General features: G+C 43.5%; 2 protein-coding genes across 9 annotated transcripts in view; one reads left to right on the forward strand and one right to left on the reverse strand.

Moving 5' to 3' along the window:
- Window positions 1-385: 385 nt before the first annotated feature.
- Window positions 386-14,961, reverse strand: mrpl14 (mitochondrial ribosomal protein L14). Its single transcript, XM_069887817.1, has 3 exons — window positions 14,859-14,961; window positions 3,999-4,173; window positions 386-839 (listed from the first exon to the last, which is right to left on the reverse strand). Exons 2-3 carry the CDS (start codon window positions 4,064-4,066, stop codon window positions 473-475), a joined length of 435 nt encoding a protein of 144 aa, XP_069743918.1. The 5' UTR covers window positions 4,067-4,173; window positions 14,859-14,961; the 3' UTR covers window positions 386-472.
- A 45-nt stretch (window positions 14,962-15,006) lies between these two features.
- LOC138737182 (CSC1-like protein 2) overlaps window positions 15,007-27,105 on the forward strand; it is a 243,333-nt gene continuing 231,234 nt past the window's right edge. For 3 of the 8 annotated variants that reach the window (XM_069887811.1, XM_069887809.1, XM_069887812.1), the window contains exon 1: window positions 15,007-15,347. The gene's annotated coding sequence lies outside the window, so the exon portion shown is untranslated. The remainder of the gene's footprint in view (window positions 15,348-27,105) is intronic. The other 5 variants (XM_069887813.1, XM_069887808.1, XM_069887810.1 and 2 more) reach the window with 3 other exon arrangements.

Here is a 27,105-nt window from a genome sequence, read left to right on the forward strand (position 1 = left end):
TGTATTAGTTAGGCATTGTAAGAGTGAGTCTCAGGCAACCGGAAAATTTGCACATCTGGCATCCGCAATCTCTGTAGATGTCAGATTCCAGGGGTTTTCACTGTATTTTCAATTTAATAATACAACACAGTAGAAGCTTATTCCAGCCATTGAAACCCACGTCGCCCAATTACACCCAATCAATCTACCAATCAAGAAACCAGTGGACCCAGAGGAAAAAATGTATAAACTCCTTACAGATGGCGGCAGATTTGAACCAGAGTCTCTGGCGCTATAATAGCATCATGCAAACCCTGCCACCCATCAGGGAGAGGGTTCAAGGGTGACTCAAAGACCATTTCTTCACTGTAGCCCCCCACAGGCTGGTGAATGAATAGGCAGTAAGAACATTAATAACTTTTAATACACAAATGGAAATTGAACCAATTTTGGAAAAGGAGACATTCAAAGTGAGAGCATCTGTGACTCCCAATCAGACAAATTTCTGAGCAATTGCTAGTACTTTTGAATATTCACCACCCAGTCGCCGCAGGCTGCTGGGGATGGGCACCTTGATGCGTGTCCCCGTGGGGTTTCCGTTGTCTTCGATGAGCACCACGTTGTTGGAGTCGAATCTGGGTGTCATCCGAGGACCAGGCATTTTGTGACCCACAATCAATGCCTTCTTCTTCTGCCCTTTGATGGCCAGCAAGATTTTGTCCCCTACTTTGCCTATGCCATTCTTGGTGTACACGTGGATGCATTTGGGCGGCCTGTGGTAGGGAGTGTTGCCGAGGGAACTGTTGTCCACCACCCGTACCCTGGTCATTTTCTGTACGGCCACACAGACTGGCGAGGAACTAAAGTGAGAACAGAGTGGTTTTAAACAATAAATAAAGAAGAAAGCACACAATCAGGGTTGAAGCCCTCCCTCCACTACCTCACTGCTCCTGCTTGCACTTCCTCACAGTAATTCAAGTGCCCAGGAATGGAGAAGGCAGCAGCTCATCCATCACAGGCTTCGACTTCCCATCCATTTTAGACATCTACATGAGGTGTTGCCCCAAGAAGGCAGATATCATAAAGGATCTCCATTACCCTGGACACAATCTCTACTTGCTGTTACCTTTGGGAAGGTTCAAAAGGCTGAAGACAAGCACCTAATCTTCAAGAACAGTGTTTCCACTGGCCATGAGGCTCTTGAATCTACCTTTAGTACACTACTCCGACACCACAGAAAGGCCTCCCTGCACTATTGTAATGCCACTTTATTTTTCTTGCAGCAAGAAAGAAATTTCAGTGATATGGATTGAATAGGGGCCTGTGTGGTTGCAGAGGCTGTGGGAGCGCTGGAGGCGAATCCATGGACACTCGGTGTCTCTGAAGGGACTTTCTTTTGCTTCTCTTTCTCTCTTACTGAAAGGGGTGCCAGGCAATACTAACGGCAACACGCTATCTGCCTTAAGGGCCTATCTCACTGGCCTGCTGGCAACTCGAGTCCCTGCGACGTCTCCTGGAGATTAGCCAGGACTCCAGGGATTTTCCGGAAAATTGAACATGCTCGATTTTTCTGGAGACTTTTTCCAGTCTCCAGCAGGTCTCCGTGACATCTCCGCGGCGTCGCCGGGACCTCTCTGCAACGTCTCCGCGACGTCACCGCAACCTGCTGGAGACCAAGGAGACTGAGGAGAGGTCGCAGCAACGCCGCAGAGAGGTTGCGGAGACGTCTCCCCAGTCGTGGACAACATTAGTCGCTCCGACTAATGGAGACGTCCCCCTGGCGTCGCCTTGGTGAGAACCCAAACCGTGCTTTGGTCGCCCAAGTTGCCGCGACTGATGAGTCGCGGCGACGTCTCCACCAATGAGATACTACCTTTTATGGCAGGCAGAAGGAAATTTTGTGTAATATTACATTTTCTGTATTATTAGAGGACAAAGGAATCTTGAATATGTACAGTGTACAATGTATATGACAATAAACCTATTACAGTAAAACCCATAGTATCTGACACTTCCAGAGATTGGTAGATGCTGGATAATCAAGTTTTCTGGTTGCTTGAGACTGCGTGTTGCGTGAATGGAGAACTGAAAGTGAGGAGCACCAGTTTTAAGCTTCCATATTTTTTACCAATTTAACTTCCGCAATTCTTTTTGCCAATTGTTTGAGGTTGCTAGATACTTGAATTCCGGATAACAGGGATTTTACTGTAATGTCATTATGGGTGCTTAATGGCAGAATAATTTCAACAGACAAATGTGAAGTGGGAGAGAAGGTGGGCTGGGGAAGAGCTATTAAAGTCATCCATGAGATGGTAGGCAAATTGGTCCCGCTCTTGACCTACTGAGCGGAGAACAGAAGAGTTGATGGGAATGTGGGGAGAATAATAAGGGTTAGTTATAGGATTCATGCAAAAGATACTACATTCAGTAGTAATTTATTGGTCAGTGTTAGCAGACAAAATAATTGGGGGTTCAAGTCCCACTCTGGAGATTTAAGTACACAAATAAATAGACTGAATTGAATAATGAGGCACACAAAAAGCTTTGTTTTACATTCAATCCAAACAAGTCGATTTATACTTAAAAACATCATGCAGTGCAGAAGGTACTCCATGAGATTTCACCACACAAGATAATTTGGGTGCAACCATTTGGATGAATGAGAAGTGAAGGGTGTGGTGTTACAAAGTGTAGGGATTAGGGGAAAGTACTGTTGAAACAGCAGCAAGGGCATAATCTTTTTCCAATGAGCAGTCCATTTCAGAGTCTGATAACAGCTGGAGACAAACAGGCCTTGAATCTGGCTGATTCTACCACAGAGGATAGCAGCCTTCAGAGAAATGCTCAGCTGAGGCCCAGGATGAATGTTGGAGGAGGATTGCCCAATGCTGTTGTGATCAGGACTGAAGTCTCCTTGTGACTACACCAGTTCTCCCTTTCTTTGGTGCTCCATTTCATCCCACATCTAACAGATTTACCGGAAGGTTAAATGACCCCTTTGGCGTTTATGTGACTGGAAAATCAGGGGTAACTTACAAAAGCAAATTATAGCAAAATAAATTCTATTAAATTAAATTTAAATATACAGCGTGGTAACAAGTCCTTCCGGCACACGTGCCCATGCCATCAAATACACCAATTGAACTATAAAGCCCATACATTTTTGGAAGGTGGGAGGCAAAACGGAGCACCCAGAGGAAAATAAACAAACTCCTTGTAGACAGTGCCAGATTCAAATCTGGGTTACTGGCGCTGTAATAGCATTGCACTAACCACACCGCCACAAGAGGAAGATGGGGATGAATGAGAATGCTCCAAGACAGCATATACTTAATGGCCAAATGTCCTCCTATGTTGTAAGTACATAACTGGAACAATACTTGCAAGATTAAAATGATTGTCACAAGAAACTGAATATTTACCATTTAATTTTTCTCTGACATTAATTTTTTTTTCTATTGAAGTTAGGTGAGATAAAAACTAGAGAACATGGGTTAAGAGTGAAAGGGGAAAAGTTTAAAGGGAACATTAGGGAGAACTTTTTTTTATATAAATGCAGAGTGGAGTGTGGAATGTGCTACCAGTGAATGCAGGCTCCATTTTCAAATTTAAGAAAAATCTGGACAGGCACATGGATGAGAGGAATATGGTTTATGTGCAGATAAGTGGAAAAAGGCAGAAAAATAGCGTAGACTAGAAGGGCCAAATGGCCTGTTTCTGCGCTGTAGTGCTTTTTTTTGCATGTTAATTCTACTTAAATAGCGTGTTTGATATACTGAGAAACTGAAGCAAGCAATGAACGTTTTACATCTGTATATTTTACTTGTGTATGTGACAGACTCTCATTCATCCAAATGGTTGCACCCAAATTATCTTGTGTGGTGAAATCTCTTGGGTGAAATAAGGGCCCTGTCGACTGGGAAATCCAAGCAGAAATAATAGTCTAAGTGGAAAACTAAAAAAAGAGTCTATAAGCTATTGCCAAGAACCCCTGAAGCTTTAGTTAAATCGTACAGTACCTGAACATTCGGCTCATTGCTTCTGCTGTACGAATCAAAGGCACAAAGCCCTTTGTGAACAGTGCCATTGGAAACTCCAAGACAAAAACAATTACAATCCGAAAATTCTGCAGAGGGTGGAAATCCACGTTATAAGTCAGAAAATACTGGGAATGCTCAGGAGGCCAGGCAGCACCTGAGGAGAGAGAAAAATAAAATTTTAGCACAATGAATGCGCTCAGAGGTGTTTCATTGTTTCAGCAAAGACCTTGCACATAGACTTAATCCAGCCATTCTCAATGAGGGGTACAGAGTAAATGTAACTAGGCTTTTTCCACTGAGGGTAGGTGAGATACAAAGCAGAGGACATGGATTAAGGGTGAAAGGGGAAAAGTTTAGGGAGAACCTCTTCACTCAGAGAGCATTGGGAGTGTGAAATGAGCTGCCAGCTGAAGTAATGAATTTTAACATTTAAGAAAAATTTGGACAGGTACATGGATGGGAGGGGCATGGAGGCCTATGGACTGGGTGCAGGACAGTGGATCTAGACAGAATAATACTTCAGCACAGACTAGAAGGGCTAAAGAGGCCTGTTTTCTGTGCTGTAATGTTTTATGACTATGGTCCCCTTAGGACTCTACTCAGAGTTTATGAGCCCCATTCCCTGTGAAGCAGTCAAATTTAGTTGATTTCTTCTGTACTTCTCTCCTCCCAACTACATAAAAATATTTTATAATTTCAGTCCGTGGACCCTATTAAATGTGCCCCCATTGAAAATGACTGGACTAAAGAGCAGCAACAAAGCTTTCTCCAGCCACATTCCTTCAGGGCTGAGAACAACTAGATCGTTGGCCAATCTTACACACCTCCTGCACCATTAATGAGCTTGGTGCTAATTCAAAGAGTTTTCAGCATTCCACTGTAGTCAGGCCATTCAGCAGTTTTAGGCAATAGTCATTTGTTAAAACTATCCTCTGCAACTTTGGAGAGGGGGCAGAGGAGATTTACCAGGATGTTGCCCGGGATTGGAGAATGTGTTATGAAGCAAGGTTGACAGAGCTAGGGCTTTTCTCCTTTGAGCAAAGAACGATAAGAAATGACAATGGAAGTGCACGAGTTTATGAGGGTCTGAGATATGGTGGACAGTCAGTAGCTTTGTCCTCGGGCAACAGTAGCAAATAGCTATTCGATGTCTGTTTAAGGTGAGTGGAGGAAAGTTTAGGGGAGAAGTTTTCTTTTATACAGAGTGTTATGGGTGCCTGGAATGTGTTGCCTGGGGTGATGGTGAAGACTGGTACAAAAGAGACATTCAAAAGACTCTTAGACAGGCACATGAATGCAGGAAAAATACAGGGTTATGGGTGTGAGGGAGGAAAGGGTTACATTGTTATTGAGTAGGTTTACAGAGGTCAGCACCTTATTACAGGTTAAAGGGCTTGTACTGTACTATGAAACCCTGTCCAGGACTAGGCATGGACAGCAAGGAGTCCAACTCCTGGAACAAATCACGAAGAAGGCTTGCCAGCAGCTTGACTAAAAAAACTCCAGAGGGTTGTTAACTCGCCTTGTGACATCACAGGCACCAGTCTTCACTCTATTGAGAACATCCACAATCCTCAAGAATTCTGGCCACCCAGGCCATGCCCTTTTAACTCTGCTACTATCGAGAATAAAGGTACAGGAGCCTGAAGACAAGCAGTTCACATGGAGAGTGAATTCAAGGAAAGCATCCACCCTGGTCAAAGTACCTGGCCAAGTATTAAAAATCTGTGCTGACCAACTTACAGATATCTTCAACATCTCACTCCGACAGGGCATGGTATCCACCTGTTTCAAACCAGTCAATCATACCAGTGTCCAAGAAGAGCGTAGTAACCTGCCATAAAGATTATCAAACAGTAGCACTACCATCAACAGTGATAAAGTGTTTTGAAAGGTTGGTGTTGAAACATATCAGCTCCTGTCTGAGCGGCAACAGATCTACAGGGATGTCATTTCACGGGCTCTGCACAAAGCCCTGGAACACCTAGACAGTAAAAATCCATTCATCAGGATGCTCCTTATCGATTACAGTTTGGCATTTCACACCCATTATCCCCTCAAAATTGATCAATAAACTCCAAGACCTGGAACTCAACACCGATCATGGATTTCTTCACCTCTAGACACAATCAGTTGGGATTGGCAAGAACATGTCCCCCAAAATCTCCATCAGTACTGGAGCACTGTGTTCTTAGCCCCCTGCTCTACTCACTTTACACCTATGACTGTGTAGCTCAGTACGGTAATAACACCATCTACAAATTTGCTGACAATACCACAGTAGTGGATTGTATAAAGAAAGATGATGAGTTAGCATACAGGAGGGAGATTGAAAACTTGGCTGAATGGTGGACCAACAACAACCTTGACCTCAATGCCACCAAAACTAAGGAGCTGATTGTTGACTTCAGAAAGGGAAAACCAGAGGTGTACAATCCAGTGATCATTGGGGGATCTAGGGTGGAGAGGGTGAGCAAACTTAAGTTTTTGGGCGTCACTATCTCAGAGGATCTTTCCTGACCCAACACACTAATGGCACTGTGAAGAAAGCATGTCAGCGCCTCTACTTCCTCAGGAGTTGCAGAGGCTTGGTATTACATCAGAAACCCTAGCAAATTGGAGTCACGTGATGGAGTAGTGGCCGGACGGTGAACTCCAGCCCTCTCCAGAAAAGTCGGGAAAAACAAGAGAAAATACAAAGGCACAGAAATACAAGTTAAAGAAAAGTGAGTATAAAGGTGGAAAGAAGATGGAGACAAAAGGAGAAAAATCAAAATCAACGGAAAGAAGAGAGGAAGAGAAGACAACGGAGGAAAAAGGTGAAGGCCTTACCTGTCCGAAGAGGCCCGCTGTGGAGAGAGGGCCCCACTACCTCAGGTCGGTAGAAAAAGAACTACAACAATGGCTCACAGAGCCGAGTAAAAGTGCGCAACCGCGCATGCAAAAAAACACACCGACGGGAGGGGCGACCAGCTGGGGAGTCGATCTCCACAGCCGGCAACGACAGCTGCAGAACACCTGCAGCAAGAAGAGACCACAGAAGACAATGGAAACAAGAAAGAAGAGGAGGAAAGGGCAGCAAAGAAACAACAGATGGCCAACCCAGAGGAAGAAGAAGAGGAAGAGTACAGTGAAATAGATAAAGGGAAAGGCAAGGTAAAGGATATACTTTCTCTTGTTAGAGGATACATGGAGTCATTTAAAGAATGGCAAACACAGGAATTCAATGATTTAAGAAGAAGAATAAACAACACAGAAGAGAAAATAAATAAAATGGATATGACCTTAACAGAAATGGGGAAAAAAATGGACAAGATGGAAGAACGGGCAATAGCAGCAGAAATGGAGGTAGAAGACTTAAAAAAGAAATTGGAGGAATCTAATAAAAAAACTAAAGAGACACAAGAATTACTAGCCCAAAAAATAGATATAATGGAAAATTATAACAGAAGAAATAACATAAAGATAGTGGGCCTTAAGGAAGATGAAGAAGGCAAGAATATGAGGGAGTTTATAAAAGAATGGATCCCTAAGGCCCTAGGATGTCCAGAACTACAGCAAGAAATGGAAATAGAAAGGGCACATAGAGCATTGGCCCCTAAACCACAACCACAACAAAAACCAAGATCTATTGTAGTAAAATTCCTAAGATATACTACAAGAGAAAAGGTACTGGAGAAGACAATGGAAAAAGTAAGAGAGGGCAACAAACCACTGGAGTATAAAGGGCAAAAAATCTTCATTTATCCAGATATAAGCTTTGAACTCCTAAAGAAGAGAAAAGAGTTCAATACAGCAAAAGCGATTTTATGGAAGAAAGGATATAAATTTACACTGAAGCATCCTGCGGTATTGAAAATATTTATTCCAGGACAACAAAACAGACTATTCTCGGATCCAGAAGAAGCACGAAAATTTGCAGAACAATTACAAAAATAGACTGAGGGATGAAGACGGGTAATGAGAGCAAAAATGATCACGATTGATATGTATGCGGGTAAAGAGGTATAAGAGTGAATAGAGACAATGGGCATATGTGAAAGTATCTGTAATTAGAGGAAAACATAGAGAGTATAGACAAGAATTAATAAGAGAAGGTAATGGAATAGAGAGAATAAGGAGGGAATTAAAAGAGTGACCTTTGTGACATATAAAAAGCGAAATCTTTTCTGGGGGGGGCTGGGTGGGGGAAAAGAGCGGTCACTGCAAAATCAGTTGACGCTTGCGAGTGGATGCGCAAATCCAAATGGAGAGGGGAGATGTGGTTGTCCGACAAGGGATAAAGGGCAACTCAGGAGGGGAAGGGGAGATGGGGGATAAAGAAGATAGAAATAGGAGAATAAGGAAAATGTTGGATGTTGTAGGAATGTTGTCTGGTAAAGAGTTGAAAATAAGAAAACAGAAATGGAAAAGGAGGAAAGGTAATGATGGAAAAACGGAAAGAGAAGATAAACAAAATATAAAATGGCTACGCTGAACTATATGACTCTAAATATTAATGGAATACATAACCAAATTAAAAGGAAGAAACTACTAAATTTACTGAAAAAGGAAAAAATAGATATAGCATTTGTCCAAGAAACACACTTAACTGAATTGGAGCACAAGAAATTAAAGAGAGATTGGGTAGGACATGTAACAGCAGCATCGTATAATTCAAAAGCAAGAGGAGTGGCTATATTAATTAGCAAAAATGTGCCATTTAAAATAGAAGAGGAAATAATAGATCCAGCAGGGAGATATGTTATGATAAAATGTCAGATATATTCAGAGCTTTGGAATCTACTTAATATATATTCACCTAACGAAGAAGATCAAAAGATTATGCAAGATATCTTTTTGAAGGTAGCTAATACGCAAGGGAACATACTAATAGGAGGGGATTTCAATCTGAATTTGGATCCAAATATGGATAAAACGGGGAAAAAAATTAACAGGAAGAACAAAGTAACCAAATTTATAATTAAATCAATGCAAGAAATGAAACTTGTGGACATATGGAGGAAACAAAACCCAAAAGAAAAGGAATACTCATACTACTCGACTAGACATAAAACATACTCAAGGATAGACCTATTCCTGTTATCAGCCCACATTCAAGGGAGAGTTAGGAAAACGGAATATAAAGCTAGACTATTATCGGACCACTCACCCCTGTTATTGGCAATAGAGCTAGAGGACATCCCTCCAAGAATGTATAGATGGAGATTAAACCCCATGCTACTTAAAAGACAGGATTTTAGAGAATGTATTGAAAAACAATTAAAAATGTACTTTGAAGTAAATACGGAATCAGTGGAAGATAAGTTTATACTATGGGACGCAATGAAAGCATTCATTAGAGGGCAAATAATAAGTTATGCAACCAAGATGAAGAAGGACTATAATCAGGAAACAGAGCAGTTGGAAAGGGAAATAATAAACATAGAAAAAAAATTAGCAATAAAGGAAGATACAACCAAAAGAAGAGAATTGGCGGATAAAAAAATAAAATATGAAACATTACAAACATATAAGGTGGAGAAGAATATAATGAAGACAAAACAGAAATATTATGAACTAGGTGAAAAAACACACAAAATCTTAGCATGGCAGCTTAAGACAGAGCAAACTAAGAAAATGGTATTGGCAACAAGGAAAAAAGACAAACAAATTACATATAATCCAAAAGAAATTAAGGAAAACTTCAGAGAATTCTATGAACAATTATACCGAACCGAAAACGAAGGGAAAGAAGGGAAAATAGATGAATTTTTGACTAAAATTGAACTACCAAAACTACAAATAGAGGAACAAAATAAATTAACAGAACCATTTGGAACAGTAGAAATACAAGAGATAATAAAAAATTTACCAAATAATAAGACACCAGGAGAGGATGGACTCCCAATAGAATTCTACAAAACATTTAAAGACCTAATAATACCGCCCCTCCTGGATGTAATCAACCAGATTGATGAGACACAAAACTTACCAGATTCATGTAAAACAGCAATAATTACAGTGATACTAAAACAAGGGAAAGATCCACTCTCACCAGCGTCATATAGACCAATATCTCTGCTAAACACAGATTATAAGATAATAGCTAAACTATTAGCGAACAGATTAGCAGAACAGGTACCGAAAATGGTAAATTTAGACCAAACTGGATTTATCAAAAAAAGACGCACAACAGACAATATTTGTAAATTTATTAACTTAATTCATGCAGTAGAAGGAAATAAAGCACCGGCAGTAGCAGTTGCTTTAGACGCAGAGAAGGCCTTCGACAGAGTAGAATGGAATTACTTGTTCAAAGTATTGCAAAAATTCAGTTTACCGAAGAAGTATATTAATTGGATTAAAGCATTATATAAGGGACCGTTAGCGAAAGTGACAGTAAATGGACATGTATCAAAGCAATTTAACTTAAGCAGGTCAACGCGGCAGGGATGCCCACTATCACCATTATTGTTTGCGCTAGCTATAGAACCACTAGCAGAATCGATAAGAAGAGATAATAATATAAAAGGAATAAAAATAAAAGACAGGGAATATAAAATCAGTCTGTTTGCGGATGATGTGATAGTGTACTTAACAGAACCAGAACTATCAATAAAAGAACTATATAAGAAATTGAAGGAATATGGAGAAGTGTCGGGATACAAGATAAACGTAAATAAAAGTGAAGCAATGCCTATGAATAACGCGGATTTCTCAAAATTTAAGGAGGAATCCCCATTCAGATGGCAAACGCAGGCAATAAGATACCTAGGTGTGCAAATAAACAAAAATCTAGGCCAATTATATAAACTCAATTACAATCCACTAATGAAAAAATTACAGGACGATTTAGAGCATTGGAAAGAGCTACCACTAACACTGATAGGAAGGATAAACTGTATTAAAATGAACATTTTTCCAAGGATACTATACTTATTTCAGGCATTGCCAATACAACTGACAGAAAAATTCTTCAAAGAGTTAAAGAAAATAATAAGGAGATTTTTATGGAAAGGGGGGAAACCGAGGATAGCACTAGATAAATTAACAGAATGGTATAAACAAGGAGGCTTACAATTGCCAAACTTCAAAAATTATTATAGAGCCGCACAATTAAGGTACCTATCAGATTTTTATCAAACAAGGGAAAAACCAGACTGGACGAGACTAGAATTAGATAAAATAGGGGAAAAGATACCTGAACACATATTATATAAATGGGACGAAAAATTGGTACAACATAGAACTTCTCCAGTATTACACCATCTCCTCAATATATGGAAGAAGATTCATGTAGAAAGAAATAAAATAAATTACCAAATACCAAAACTAATATTGACGCAAAATAAGCTACTCCCTTTTACAATAGACAACCTTGCCTTTAGAAAATGGGAAAAAAAAGGGATTAAAAGAATAGAAAATTGTTTTTCAGGAAGTAGATTCTTATCCTTTGAACAAATGAGAGATAAGTACAATATAACTGGAGATACAGCGCTGGCATATTACCAACTGAGATCCTACTTGAAAGATAAATTAGGAAGCAACTTGAGTTTACCAGAGGGAAGTAACCTTGAATATGTGATTACAGATACAATGTTAATCAAAAGATTTATAAAAAATATGTATATTAAACTGCAAGAAAAGGAGAATGAGGAAACAAATGGTAAAACTAAACAAAAATGGGAACAAGATTTAAATATAAAGATAAAAAAGGAAACATGGGAGAAGTTATGCTCTGGAACGATGAGAAATACAATAAATACGAGGCTGCGTATGATACAATATAATTGGTTACACAGACTATACATTACACCGCAAAAGTTAAATAAATGGGACCCAACAGTATCTGATAGATGTTTTCGATGTAAAAAAGAAAGGGGAACAACAATTCATGCAATCTGGACATGTGAGAGAGTAGAAAAATTTTGGGATGATCTCAATCAGATATTAAATAAAATAACAGAAAACAATATACCAAAGAATCCAGAGATCTTTCTCCTAAGTAACATAAAAAATAAAGAATTTGGAATTGACTTGGAAGATGCACAAAAAAGATTTGTCAAGATAGCCCTAGCCGTAGCAAAAAAATGTATTATGTCAACCTGGAAATTGGAAGATAATTTGAAAATACAACAATGGTATATAGAAATGAATAAATGTATTCCATTAGAAAAAATAACATATAGTTTAAGAAATAATATTGAAATATTCGAACAAGTATGGGAGCCTTACATTAAATACAATAGCGAAAACCTACCGGGAACAAACATTACCTAAGTTGATGGAAGGAGAAGAAAAGAAAAGAATGGACTCAGTAGAATTTCTGGTGTATTTTTGTTGAATGACAACATTGTCTAACTGAATTAATGCAACCTAGATTGTATACCTAAAATGGATGAGAGGGGGGGGGTGGGGGGTGGCTTGGGAGGAGGGAGGGGGGAGGGAGAAAAAGTCACTGTAAATGTGTGGAAAAGAAAAAGTGTATATCATGGCTATTGTGATTTATGGTGTGAAAAATAAAAAATTAAAAAAAAAAAAAAAGATAGTTGTGAATTTGTGGAACTCCCACCCACAGGAAGTTGTTGAGGCCAATTTGTTAGATGCATTCAAAATGAAGTTGGATCTGGCCCTCTTGGCCAAAGGGATCAAGGAGTTTGGAGAGAAAGAAGGAATAAGTTACTGAAATTGTGTTATCATGAATGTATTGAATGGCGGTACAGGTTTGAAGGATTGAGTGGCCTACACATGCACCTGTATTCTAATAGGTGAAAATAGAAGAATTAAATGTGGCATTTAAACAGCAAAAAAAAAAAAAAAAAAGAAACCCTAGCAAATTTCTACAGAGGTGTGATGGAAAGTGTGCTGACCGGCTGCATCACTTTCTGGTATGGGGCCAGCTCTGCAAAACGTAGTGGATACAGCCCAGGACATCACAGGCAAAACCCTCCCCACTATTGAGAACATCTACAGGGAACGCTGTCATCAAAGATCCACACCACCCACCACATGCTCCATTCTCACTGCTGCTATCAGGAAAGAGGTGTAGGTGCCACAAGATTCGTACCCCCAGGTTCTGGAACAGCTGTTCCCCCTCCACCATCAGACTCCCCAACAACAAACTCAACCAGGGGCTCATTTAAGGATTGTTATTTTGGCATTTTATTGGTTTTTCCTCCCTCTTTGTATTGCAGTTTGTTGACATTTTTTTATTTATGTACATTGTGTACATTTTTTTTGTGCTATCAACAAGTGGTAATTCTGCCTCGCCCGCATAAAAAAGGAATCTTAGGGTCATATGTGATGTCATGTAATGTACTCTGACAATAAATCTGAATTGCCTGCCACCACACGGTGAAGCAATCAAGCATCATCTACAAGGGTGACACTCACACAGATCTGCTCGACGAACAACAAATCGAATGCTATATTTGCATCATGAGTAATGAAATATCAGATCACAATAAACATGATTTAATTAATAAAACACTTGATTTCTTTCTTTCTTTCTTTGTAATAAAAGGCCTAAATCTTTTTTCAGAAATGTTTCATTGTAAAAATGAACTGCCTTGCCCTGCAACAAAGATCAAAGTGCCTCAGTAACTGCAACTTTGATCTTCCTTCCTTTTCGACAGGCCCAAACATGAATTCATTAAAACACTTCAGGGGTTTGAGATATTCATGGTGCCAGAGTAAGGTTAAAGGATGGAGGGAGGACTTCAAATGACAAGAGGATGGAGGGCCATGGTGAAGTGCTGAGAGAGGATGGTGCTGGAGAGGGGATTGCAGGATACTGGAGATGGGGTAGGGGGTGTTAACCGGGTGGCGGGAGTGAGAAAGAAGGGAGGTGAGGGGAGGGGGAGAGGGCGGCGAGAGAAAGGGTGGTGAGAGGGATGTGAAGGGTAGTGGAGGGGGGAATGATGCTGGGGGTGGGAAGGTTGGCGAGGAGGGGGGGGGGGGAAGTGATGCCAAGGGATGTGAAGGGTGGTGAGTGATGCTGGGGATGGTATAGGGTGGTGAGTTATGCTAGGGGTTGGGGGGGTGAAGGGTGGTGCGGGGGGGGGTGGTGGGAGTTGGAGTGAAGTACCGGTATAGGTGCCTGGGCTGCCCCGATCAGGAGGCCGAGGTCACGGTGTATTGAATGGCGCATCCCCGCGAGAGCAGCCGTGCGGCCGCCCCTCCCTGTGTTCCCCCGCCCCTCCCTGTGTTCCCCCGCCCCTCCCTGTGTTCCCCCGCCCCTCCCTGTGTTCCCCCGCCCCTCCCTGTGTTCCCCCGCCCCTCCCTGTGTTCCCCCGCCCCTCCCTGTGTTCCCCCGCCCCTCCCTGTGTTCCCCCGCCCCTCCCTGTGTTCCCCCGCCCCTCCCTGTGTTCCCCCGCCCCTCCCTGTGTTCCCCCGCCCCTCCCTGTGCTCCCCCGCCCCTCCCTGTGCTCCCCCGCCCCTCCCTGTGCTCCCCCGCCCCTCCCTGTGTTCCCCCGCCCCTCCCTGTGTTCCCCCGCCCCTCCCTGTGTTCCCCCGCCCCTCCCTGTGCTCCCCCGCCCCTCCCTGTGCTCCCCCGCCCCTCCCTGTGCTCCCCCGCCCCTCCCTGTGCTCCCCCGCCCCTCCCTGTGCTCCCCCGCCCCTCCCTGTGTTCCCCCGCCCCTCCCTGTGCTCCCCCGCCCCTCCCTGTGTTCCCCCGCCCCTCCCTGTGTTCCCCCGCCCCTCCCTGTGTTCCCCCGCCCCTCCCTGTGCTCCCCCGCCCCTCCCTGTGCTCCCCCGCCCCTCCCTGTGCTCCCCCGCCCCTCCCTGTGCTCCCCCGCCCCTCCCTGTGCTCCCCCGCCCCTCCCTGTGCTCCCCCGCATTGCCCCCATCCCCAATTACCGTGCGCGCTGGAAGGAATGATGGCGGCCCCCACGCCGCGCCTGCTCCGCTGTACGTCATGACGCACAAACCCTGCGTGGTATCCCTAGCAACACCCCCCAACTGCCTTTCTTTTCTGGGAAAAGTTTGTTGATTTTAATACCCCTCCCCCAATATCCTGGCCTGATCTGAACAAATAATAAATATTATCATTTGCCTGGGGGGGGGGGGGGAAAGGAGGAATGTTCGGAGGTGACGTCATGGCCTGGCAGGGTCAGGTGGAACCATGACGCCATGCGGCGGCCGTGACGTCAGCGTGTCCAGGCGGGGTGAGCACGTCGGTGCGGCTTCTCCCCCGCCCACCCCCCCCCCCCCCCGCCGTCGATGGCGTCGGTTTGTTTGATCCTCGCCCATCGAGGAGCGTCGGAGTTTGACGCCGAGCGCCCGTAATCATTCCTCCTGACTGCTGGTTTCTGGAGCCCGGGGTCGGGTGGCGAGCCGGTTGCTAAGGTAGGAGGCCGGCGTTGTCAGGGTCCCTGGGACGGCTGTCAATCAGGGGCGCAGTGGGGCACGTGGGCATCGTGGCGGAGGGGAGCGCCGGCGTTCGAGTCCCCCGAATGCACAAGGGGAAACTCGGGGAAAGCCCCCCTCCCCCCCCACCATTTCCCCCCCCCACCATTCCCCCCCCACCATTCTCCCCCCCCCACCATTCCCACCATCCCATGTATGAATTTGATAAAAAATGGAGCCGCTGTTTATCTTGAAATCAATTCCCAATGTTCCCCGACAGTCGGTCAGTGGGACTAGGCGCAGACTCGAGGGGCCGAAGGGGCCTGTGGCTGTGCTGTGATGGTCTCGGGTGAAGTGAAAGGGAATCATCACAGTGTATAAGTCACGAATCTTGCAACACCATCCGAGTGCATGCGTTTCCAGCAACCAACCACCTTCCAACACTCAATAAAATGAGGGCAGAAAATAAATAACCCACGGTTCGGGCTTGAGGGAAAATGCGCCCACACCTTGATGAAAGGCTCAAGCCCGAATTGTGGGCCGTGCATTTTTTCCCCCCTCTCTCTCTCTCTCTCTCTCTTTGTCCTATTCGACCTGCCGAGTTTCTCCAGCTTTGCGTTTTTACTTCAACCACGGTGGCTGCAGGCGTTCGTGCTTTTTTTTTATCCCCAAGAGACATGGAGTCAGGCAGAGGCTGTGGTTCATCTTAAAGATGAAACGCGTGAAGTCCCACCACAGGGCTGCGAGTAGATCCGGCTCAGTTCCCTTTGCTCAGTCTTACCCTTGAGCGTGGGGTGGGGGAAGGACGCGGCGTGCTCCTTGTGGCGAGGACACACGGCTTCTCCACCTGTCAACCCGAATCCAAGCCACCGGCAGCGTTTTCACCCTCTTCAAGTCTGTGGATCGCCACTTGTCTTTTCCGCGATAAGCCCGTCTGAAATGTAGGTTCACGAAAGGTCTCATTCCTAGTAATAAATAATTGACATCCCAGCCGGCGGAACTGACCACATCCCGTCCTCAAAATGCTTGATCGTCGTCTGGGCGATTCCCCTCTTCTGCTGGCCTCGGGGTTAAATCAGAAGCGGCAAGTGGGAACTAAAAGGAGTCTTGTCGAAGGAATTGGGAAGGGAGGGGAAACGAAAATCCTGTTGGACGTTGGTTTTTGGATACTGTTTTGTTACTGATTTGTCAACACTGTCATTTTTCTTATTATCATCTTCAATCCGCATTGACCACTTCAGCCTAGATGTTGTGCGGACCAATCTAGTCCTACCAAAAATAAAATATCTAAACCCTCCCTATCTCATATTTTCCTTCCATCCATGTGCCTAAGAGTCTCTGAAATGCCTCCACCAGGTGCCCACAACTCTCTGGGCTTTTAAAAAAAAACTTAACCCTGATGTCTCCCCTAAAAGTTCCTCCCTTCACTTTATAGAGATTTAATTTTTTTTTCGATTTAAATAATTTAGACGTACAGCATGGTAACAGGCCACAAGCCCGTGCCACCCAATTAACCTACACCTCCGGTACATTTCGAACAGTGGGAGGAAACTGGAGCCCCAGAAAAAAACCTATGCAGACATGGAGAGAACGTACCAACTCCTTACACACAGCGCGGGATGTCCCTGATGTCTGCTATTCTCACTCTGGGGATAAGACTCTGTGCTTCTCAGAATCTTGTAGATCTTGTAATAGCTTTAAATATGGATAAACACTGGAAGTGCAATCGAATCTCTTCAGCACAGGATGAACACCGATAATGGCACAACTAGGCCTGTTCTCTTGCAAGAGCCAACCCATGCCAGTGCAGGCTGTAGGTGGCCAATAGAGCTGTCATCCAACATCTCAACTTGGGACTTTTTTTGTCCTGTGCATTTGAAGGCCACATCTTGCATGTGCTTTCCCTTTGGGTAATCAACAACCTAAGTGTGTTGTGTAAACCCTGAAGGGGGTAGAAGGTGAGAATTTTTGGGCGGGGGGGGTGATGAGTCCCAATATACATGGCAGAGAGAAGGAAGGTGCATCAATTTAAACATTTTATTGTTTATTCTAATAGAACATATTGTTCACTTGGGGCAGGAAGGGGCTTTTACTAGAAATTGTGTTAATGTTTCTTGGGATGTGTTAATTTTGACATGCTTGTTGTGAATTACTGCATTCAACTCTGACTAATCAAATAGTGATTTGGATTTTCCAGTCATTAATGTGTGCAAGTGTGAAGTTATTTTCAGATTTATTGCCAGAGTACATACATGACATCACATCCAACCGAGATTCCTGTGGGCAAGGCAGAATTATCACTTATTGGTACTGCAAAAAGACTGTACACGGTCTTTTATTTAATTTGTTTAAAAAGTTAGCATTCTTAATGTCCAAACACATCAAACTTTGCAAAAATACCATGGCTAATGGGATTTGACCTCAACCTGTTCCCATTTATCCTTGGTACTTTTCACCCTTTTGGTTATCAATTATTTATCTACCTTTAATATGAGCAGTATACAAACTTGCTGGAGAAACTCAGCAAGGTCAAGTAGCATACTTAGGAAGTAAAAGGCAACCAATGTTTCAAGTCTGATCCCTTTGTTGAAAATGTCTAGAAAGGGTCTTTATAATTCTTAGCAACGGTCCCGTAAATGACATCAGGAGAGGAAAGGGAGATCCCAGCAATCTTCTTGGCTATTTTAATGATCCTCTGTATAAATCTTTTGTCCAATGCTTTGCAGCTATCACACCACACCATGATGCAGCCAGATAGGACACTCTCAATTGTGCTCCTGTCAAAAGTTGGCTTCCTCAACCTCTCTAAGAAGTGTAGATGGTGCTGTGCCTTCCTGACTAATGTGATGTGGGTCTAGGATAGGTTGTCCTTTATATGCACACCAAGGAACTTTGAGCTCTCCACGGCAGAACAATTGATGGGCTATGGAGAACGCTTGACCACCTTCTCCTGAAGTCCACAATCATCTTCTGTTCATCTGAGGAATGGAAATCTTGGAGTTGGTCTGGACATTGACAGAAATTAGTTGTGACCAAGGATTTGGTTTAAAATTTGCATTTGCTGCTTCAGAACTGGATACATGTTCAAACTCATTTGTACCAAAGTGATTTGCATTTATGTATCAACTTTTTTTTCAAAGTACTTCCCATGGAAATAATTGGTTGAAGATATGTTCATATATGAACAAATATAGCATTTTTTCATCCTTCAGAACCTTAAAGGAATAGTTTTAATTTTTGGTGGTATTGAAAAGAATTTTGCTATGGTCTCTGGTAAACCGCTTAACGATGTACAATTGAGCCAGGGCCACTAATTGAAAGTATCTTTTACTTTCACTCTCTCCCTCGACCCAATCTTGGGACCTGAGTAGCCTTTGGTAAGTATTTGAAGCAGCTGTTTTTTTTAAACAGGAGGCAACTAAACTCTGGATACTACTCTGCAGCCTGCAGATTACATTGCTGATTACATGTGGGTTGAACCTGGTAATTTAGCAGGACCGTGTTAGGTAAAAACATCATGAGCTGGGAGTCACCCAGTGCTGGGCCGTAACAAGATGCAGTTGTGACCTTGTACTCTCAAGATAAGAGTGGGGATGACAAATTGATGTGCAGGAGGCTAGCAGAGAGGGACAGCAACAGTTTATTCATTGGACAATGTCATGGTATGATAATTTACTAAGTACATATCCTAAGGTATATAAAAAACACCACTTGCTGATAACGGCAGAATGCGCCTTCTCCAACTAACACTGTTAGTTGCAAGTGTTACAATCCGGCAATAAAGAACAAAGAACCTTGATTTCGACTCAGTCTGGTGTTCGACTCACTCATTCATGAACAAAGCAGACCTAACAACCGTACCGAGTCGTTGTGTGGTGTGAAACATCCCCTACCTGGCAGGGCAAGTTAAATTCAACTGGGCTCTTACACTTGGTGGGGTCAAGTGTCAGAGCCCAGCCAAGTTAACTCACTGATTGCCTTCTGGCAGTGTGAAAGCACAACCTGCTCTCGCATTGTCACTGGTGGAGGCGGACCCCCCCCCCCCCCCTTAAAATGCCAGGTTGCCAATTCACCAGGTAAATCATGTTATAGTGGGAAAGGGTCCTGAGTGCAGCATGCTGGTAAATTTTTCCACTTCCTAGCAGGGTTGGCAGTGTGAAAGTATTGCCAACACTAACTCCTTTCTCACTGCCAACCATCCTAGTAAACAGGAAAATTTGCAGGGCAAGCTGACCCCGGGAGCCTTTCACAATGCACCATTATTTGCAGGTAATTCTGCAACTTAGTATTTTAAGGGGCATCCCATCTCCAGCAATGGCAGTGCGAGAGCAGGTTGTGTTTTCACACTGCCAGAAGGCTATCAGTGCGATTGGTGAGGGCGATTGGTGATTAACTTGGCCGGACTCTGACACTTGCTCTCTCCATGCATCAGAGCCCAGCTGAAATCTACTCGGCCTGCCTGGTTATGTCATTTCACACTGCACAATTAAACCCGTGATATTGGCAGGTTAAGCTCCGATGTAATCGGCAGTGTGAAAGAGGCTACTCTGCAGCCCCCACAGCATGTTGTTTCTTGTGTGTGTTTTCTCCTTATTCAACAGAAACTTCCTGAGACATTGAGAATGAACAAATGCATCTTGTAAGCAGCTGCTACGGCCGGAGAGGTTCTGCTCAAAGAAGAGACTGACACTACAGGAGTGAATTTATTATGCTGGCACCTCTGCTCATAAAGGGCTCAGGAGCCCATCTCTGACATCATCACTCCACCCGTCTGGTGGCATTACGACCCACTTCCTGGGAGTGGTTGTTTAGTGCTATCTTAAGAGTGGCCAATCAGTGAGCCCCTCTCATCCCCGGGTGTAGCTGTTTCCCTAGATCTACCCGATTGGCTGCTGCTGGCTAGCCTATCGGAGTGGGACACTGCAGCCACGTGCTTCGAAGAGCGTAGACCAGACCATCTTGGCCGGTGGTGTAGGCCACAGGCTCCCGGTGTCGGGTTGCAGCTTCTGGCATGGCGCGTTCGGCGGCCCACTACAATCTAAATAAATGTTTCTGTTGTCAGTTCTTTCCAGCCTGATGTTGGGACTTGCATTCAGCTAAAAACATTGTTCTTTCCCTGCTTAATAATAGATGCAGAGAGTGAAGACTTTTTGTGCTCTAACATTTAGTATTGTTGCTGGGTACAACTAGAGTCGTCCAGTAGAAATTGCCTGAATAAGCAACAGTGTGGAAATAGCATATTATTTGCAAAATATTAATTTCAGAGTGGGTAGTACGAATTTCATGCTGAGTTTCTCCGCACTTGTGTGTACTACCTGCATATTAGAGGAATACCTAATACTCCGTCTTGAGACTCTTCAACATCAACATCCAGTTTCTGTTAGGCCTGCTCCCCATCTCTCCTTTCCCTATTCCTCTTCTTTCCTTCAGCTCCACGCCCCCTTCTCTCTCCATTCAGAGCTGTCCCCTCCCCCCATCACTTCTCATCTTTTATTCCTCTTCTGCCATCCCACCCATGACATCCTGCCTGTTGGCTTCTGCACCTCCCCCTGCCCCATCTACCCTCCTCTCCTCCCCCCCCCACCTTTTTATTCAGACACCTGCCTGCTTTTTTGCTCATACCTTGATGAAGGGTTCAGGCCCAAAACATTGATTATCCCTTTGTTTCCTACAAACACTGCGTGAGGTTCTCCAGCACTTTTGCTTACTGTGTACCAGTTTCAAGACCTTGTTAACATCACTAAGGATACAGTTGTGTCATTGTGCATCATGTTAATTTAATTAATTCTTCAAATGCCATGAACGCTTTATCTTACTATCTGGTGGGAATTTTTGTGAGCAATGTGTACACATCTCGGATATTTTTCATATCACTAAAATTCCAGGTTTGCAATTTAGTAAGAAGATCTGTCTCATTCAAAGTTGCTTGCTTTTTATGCAGACGCTGAACATTGTCATTTTCTTTTTGGTGGTTTCTGACAATTTACTGCAGTTTCATCTGTGGTTCACTGGATGACATTTGCCCCTGAGTCAGAACATTATAGGTTCACCTTTGATTTCAGGGATAGGAGCTCCAGTTTAGTTTGACACCGTGTTGACAGAATTCGAGTTACACTGCCATCAGTGCTACCATCTCAATCAGTCTAAATTTAGGCTTTTCCTGTCCCCTTGTGGTGGGTGATTTTAGACCTGTGCATTTTCACATTCTTGTTTTACTATCTTCACGTGAACGCCACATCAAAGAGCGATATTCTTAGCTACCATGTACTTGTGTGGTTTCCTTGAAGACACAAGAGCAACTTGTCCGTGAACTACTCTTTGCAGACGATGGCGCTTTAGTTGCCCATTCAGAGCCAGCTCTTCAGCGCTTGACGTCCTGTTTTGCGGAAACTGCCAAAATATTTGGCCTGGAAGTCAGCCTGAAGAAAACTGAGGTCCTCCATCAGCCAGCTCCCCACCATGACTACCAGCCCCCCCACATCTCCATCGGGCACACAAAACTCAAAATGGTCAACTAGTTTACCTATCTCGGGTGCACCATTTCATCAGATGCAAGGATCGACAACGAGATAGACAACAGACTCGCCAAGGCAAATAGCGCCTTTGGAAGACCGTTGTCATACCCACACTCCTGTTCGGTTCCGAATCATGGGTCCTCTACCGGCATCACCTACGGCTCCTAGAACGCTTCCACCAGCATTGTCTCCGCTCCATCCTCAACATTCATTGGAGCGACTTCATCCCTAACATTGAAGTACTCGAGATGGCAGAGGCCGACAGCATTGAATCCACGCTGTTGAAGATCCAACTGCGCTGGGTAGGTCACGTCTCCAGAATGGAGGACCATCGCCTTCCCAAGATCGTGTTATATGGCGAGCTCTCCACTGGCCATCGTGTCAGAGGTGCACCAAAGAAGAGGTACAAGGACTGCCTAAAGAAATCTCTTGGTGCCTGCCACATTGACCACCGCCAGTGGGCTGATCTCGCCTCAAACCGTGCATCTTGGCGCCTCATAGTTCGGCGGGCAGCAACCTCCTTTGAAGAAGACCGCAGTGCCCACCTCACTGACAAAAGACAAAGGAGGAAAAACCCAACCAACCAATTTTCCCTTGCAACCGCTGAAACTGTGCCTGCCTGTCCTGCATCGGACTTGTCAGCCACAAACGAGCCTGCAGAAGACGTGGACATTTACCCCTCCATAAATCTTCGTCCGCGAAGCCAAGCCAAAGAAGAATGAAAATTTTTCATTGATCTTCTATCTAAATTTTCTGACCCATTTTGTGTTTACTACATTTCTCCTAAAATCTTTGACCTGGCACATGTTGAAGAACGTGATCAAGGTCATAAAAGATCATTGCATGTCAAGCAGCATCTGCGAAGGCAAAGGGGACGACTGCCTAATACAAGTAAATAAGAAAATCTGCAGATGCTGGAGCCCAGTGAAGCACATGAAGATGCTGGAGAAGATCAGAATGTTGCAAAACATCCCTAGAAAGTCAAATGCAATCAGCGTTTTGGGCCTGAGTCTCTTGAGGATAGGCTCTGGGTCGTAACATCAATGGCCGTTTACTTTCTAAGCGTGCTGCATTCCAGCATTTGCCAAGTTTATCCAAAAGGGTCTCACTTTAGGGCAGGGCCAAGTAGAATGTGTAAAATAAAGTACCTATCTCCTGGCCACATCTAAAACACTGATCTGATTATCTGATTACAATCTATTTAACTTCTGTGGCATGCAATATAATTGATGTAAAAAAAATTATATTGAACTAATCTGTATCTAACATTTATATGTCTGTCATTCTATGACATAACTCTGACCAATTTTGTTCATCAATGTTAATATTTAAGTCTGTCTCCCATTGCTGCCTGAACCATGTATCCCCTTAGGAATCCCTTTCTGCAATAAAGTGTATATAGCTGAAATAAATTTTTTTATATGAATATTGCAAATTAGCATTTTGGGTATAATTTCAGTAATAACATTGTTGGACCCAGTTTATCCCTTAAATAAGCCCTTAATTGACAATAACAGAGAAGTGTATTATCTTGTATCCCATATTTACTTTTTATTGTGCAAATGACATTCTATTTCTTCCTTCGTAACAATCTTCTATATATCTAATTCCTTTCTGAGACCAAATGTTTAAAAATCACCAAATTTTAACTATTATAAAACAGCTCAAATTAGGTCTCTCACTTCATTTTTTTATGTGAGAAAAGCCAGCATGGATTAAAATAGAAATTGATAAAATAGGGAAAGAATACTGAAAGATTTTGTATATAAATGGGAATTGGGGAGAAGGAAGCATCTTTGTTGAAACATTTAATTAATAAGGTAAACAATGACATTGGAACAAGGAGGGTTGTCCTGCCGAAAATGCCTTTGATATAGAATTGACTTATTCCATTCTCAATGGATAATCAAGATTATTTCTGTGGAAAGTACTCTTTCCATTGTCAGTTGAAAATGTGATTGTGCTACAGTCCCTTTGATTTCCCTTCTATTTGCTGTTTTATTGCAACTACTGATTTTTTTTTCGATAGTCATGATACCCAAAATGCCAGTAAAATCTCTTCCTATTCAAAATTTGGTTGTTCCACTCTACTCAGGTGAAGAGTTGAGCCTGTCTGAATCTTATTTACTTGAACCAGTTATCAGAAGATTTCATGTCATCTGTGGAATCTGCCTTAATTTTCTTTTGTCATCTACATACAGTTTTGGCTGTTCAGTATATATGCAGCCTTGTGTTTCAGATTTGCACCTTTTTACCTTGAGTACACCTCGTGCTGTTTCCGGCATACCCTTCTGCACTTATCCATCCTTGATCATTATCGCACAGTACAGGCCCTTTGGCCCATGATGTTGAGCCGACCGATATAAACCTACTCAACAATCTAACTCTTCCCTCCCTCACACCCATAACCTTCTATCTCACCCTCCAGTCTTCCTGCCCCTCACCCACGTCTAACTGTGCAAAGATTTCTGCTCAGGCTGCTGCATTTACATCCCCAAGCTTCTTGTATTTCCTGGGAAGCATTTGATCATGCCCTGGGAATTTTATCGACCTGTGTGACTTCTCCAGCACCTTCTCTAACTTAGACTCTCTTCAAGGCATCCCCAAGTTCCCAAGCCTCTATTTCAACCTTTACAAAGGTATGAGGGGCATAGATAAGATGAATGCTCCCAGTCTCTTTCCCCAGAGTAGGGGAATCTAAAACCTACGGGCATGAGATTAAGGTGAGAGGAAAATAAATTGCATAAAGGGCCTGAGGAGCGTGAAATTTTACATACTGAGAGTGGCGGGTGTGCAGAACGAGTTATCAGAGGAAATATAAAAGTGGGTACATTACAACTTGAGAGTTGAGAGATTTATAGAAGAAAGATCGAGAGGGATACAGTCAAATGCAGGCAAATGTGGTTAGTACCTTGCTCAACAGAACAAGTTTGGCCTGTTTATTTACTGTATAATGATGCAAATTTGCTGCCACGTTTCCTACATTGCAGTGGTGATGGCACTCAAGTCCTTCATTGTAAAGTCCTCTCTAGCCACAAAGGTGCTCAAGAAATGTGTTTTTTAGAATACTTGAGCTGGCACTCTGAGAGGTTTGATTTCATACATCAATACATCCCTCATATTGAAGATGTTTAGAAAGGGAATCCAATATTTAGACTTTGCAATTAAAGGATTGTATGAGGAATGGTGGAGCAATTCAAATTGGGCTGAGGCAACTTTCTAGTACCTTGGCTCTCTCTTTAAAGTTCTTTATGGAAAGCATTTATAGAAATGACAAGGCACAACCGTCAGATTTTTGGTCTTTGGTGCAGGCTGTATGTCTTGTTACTTTTCCATCAGAAGATGATGGATTCAAGTTCTACCCCAGAGAACAGAACACGTGATCTGTCCAGACATTCCAATTTTCTGGCAAGGTTTCTTCTTCCCTTGAGACATTAAACTTAGACTCCATTGTTCCCATGTGCTGGCTTAAAATACACCAACTGTTGGTGGAGAAATGGAATTCCCCAGATGACAGAGCCAAGAGAGATTCCATCACCAAAGTGCAGAAATGACTAATTCCTACTTCAATGTTTTGTCAGAGGTGTGTTGGATTCACCACATCAGGGGTTCTAATGAAAGTAGCTATAAAGTGAAGTGGGGCATCTTAAGATTGTGATGTGTGTGTGTGTGTGTGTGTGTGTGTGTGTGTGTGTGTGTGTGTGTGTGAGAGTGACAAAGACAATGGAATAAAATGAAATTATACAAGAAATGTATTATCACAACCAAACAATTTTTGATGAGCTGAACATCACCTATGTCTTTGAGAAGAAGAACCAAACAACGCCTACTAGAATCCATGACAAGGCTGAGGGCCCTGTGATATTTGTCTCTGAGAGCAATGTCAGAACGTCATTCAAGAGGGTGCACCCTCGCAAGGCGTCAGGCCCGGACGGCAGACTGAAAATGTGCGCCAACCAGCTAGCCAGAGTGTTCATGGACATTTTCAATCTCTCATTGTGGCAGTCAGAGGGTTCCACCTGCTTCAAAAGGGAGCCAATCCACCTGGTGCCCAAGAAGAATAATGTGAGCAGCCTCCATGATTACCGCCCAGGAGCACTAACTTCTACTGTGATGAAATGCTTTGAAAGGTTGGTCATGGCCAGAATTAACACGTTCCTAAGCAAAGATCTGGACCCACTGTAATTCGCCTATCGTCACAATCGCTCCACAGTCGATACAATATCGCTGGCTCTCTAATCAGCTATGGATCACCTCGAAAACAGCAATTCATAATACGGCTGCTCTTCACCGACTACAGCTCGGCCTTCATTACCGTTACTCCCTTAGAGCTGGTCAAGAAGCTACAAACTTTAGGCCTCTGTACCCCACTCTGCAACTAGATCCTTGACTTTCTCATTGGAAGACCACAGCCAGTATGAATTGGAAACAACTTTTCCTCACTGATTATCAACATAGGCGCACCCCAAGAATGCATGCTTAGCCCACTGCTCTAGACGTTATGCATCCATAACTGTATGGCCAGGCACAATTCCAGTGCCATCAACAAGTTTCCCAATGACACCTTTTGCAAGAGTGGGCCTTGGTGGCCACCATTTTGTATTTGACTTCAGCCTAGTTTAGAGTGAACAGGACAGAAAGACTTATGTGTTCTATGCTTTATACTTGTGTAATCAAATTTTTTGGACCACATTTTGGGACAAAAAAAGTGGAGTGTCGATTTTTACATGAGTCACACGTTTGACCTCATGAGGACCTGCGTTGTTCAAGGCATCAGGAGCTCAGCTGGCAAGTTCCTGGTCGAGGTGTCGATAGCTCAGATTGGTGCGTGCTGGGCCGAGGATCCGTGGTCTGGAATTTAGATGGGTGAGCGTCAGAGGAAGGATCCAGTCAGGAGTTCAGATGGGCTGGCGTGAGGGCAAAGATCCATGGTCTGGACTTCAGGTGGATGGGTGCCAGGGCGAGGATCCACGGTCTAAAGTTTGGATAGGCTGGCGTCAGGGCGAGGATCCATGGTCTGAAGTTCAGATGGGTGGGTGCTAGGTTTAGAGTAAGAGGAAAGAGATTAAAGAGGGAAATGAGCTTCAAGTTTTTCACTCTGAGTAGTATGTACCTGGAATGAGTTCTCATAAGAACGTATAGAAGTTGGTACAGTTTTGACATTCAAAAGATATTTTGACAGATAATGGATAGGAAAGGTTTACAAACGCTCTGATAGCTCAGTGGACAGTAAATCAGGGGTC

Source organism: Narcine bancroftii, chromosome 6 (genome assembly GCF_036971445.1).
Source record: "Narcine bancroftii isolate sNarBan1 chromosome 6, sNarBan1.hap1, whole genome shotgun sequence".
NCBI classification, from domain to species: domain Eukaryota; kingdom Metazoa; phylum Chordata; class Chondrichthyes; order Torpediniformes; family Narcinidae; genus Narcine; species Narcine bancroftii.

Excerpts from the sequence above, each read along its gene's own strand:
- mrpl14 (XM_069887817.1), bottom strand. The coding sequence starts at position 4,066 with ATGGCACTGTTCACAAAGGGCTTTGTGCCTTTGATTCGTACAGCAGAA. Across the intron at positions 840-3,998 it reads GCAATGAGCCGAATGTTCAG|TTCCTCGCCAGTCTGTGTGG; the intron begins GTACTGTACGAT and ends TTCTCACTTTAG.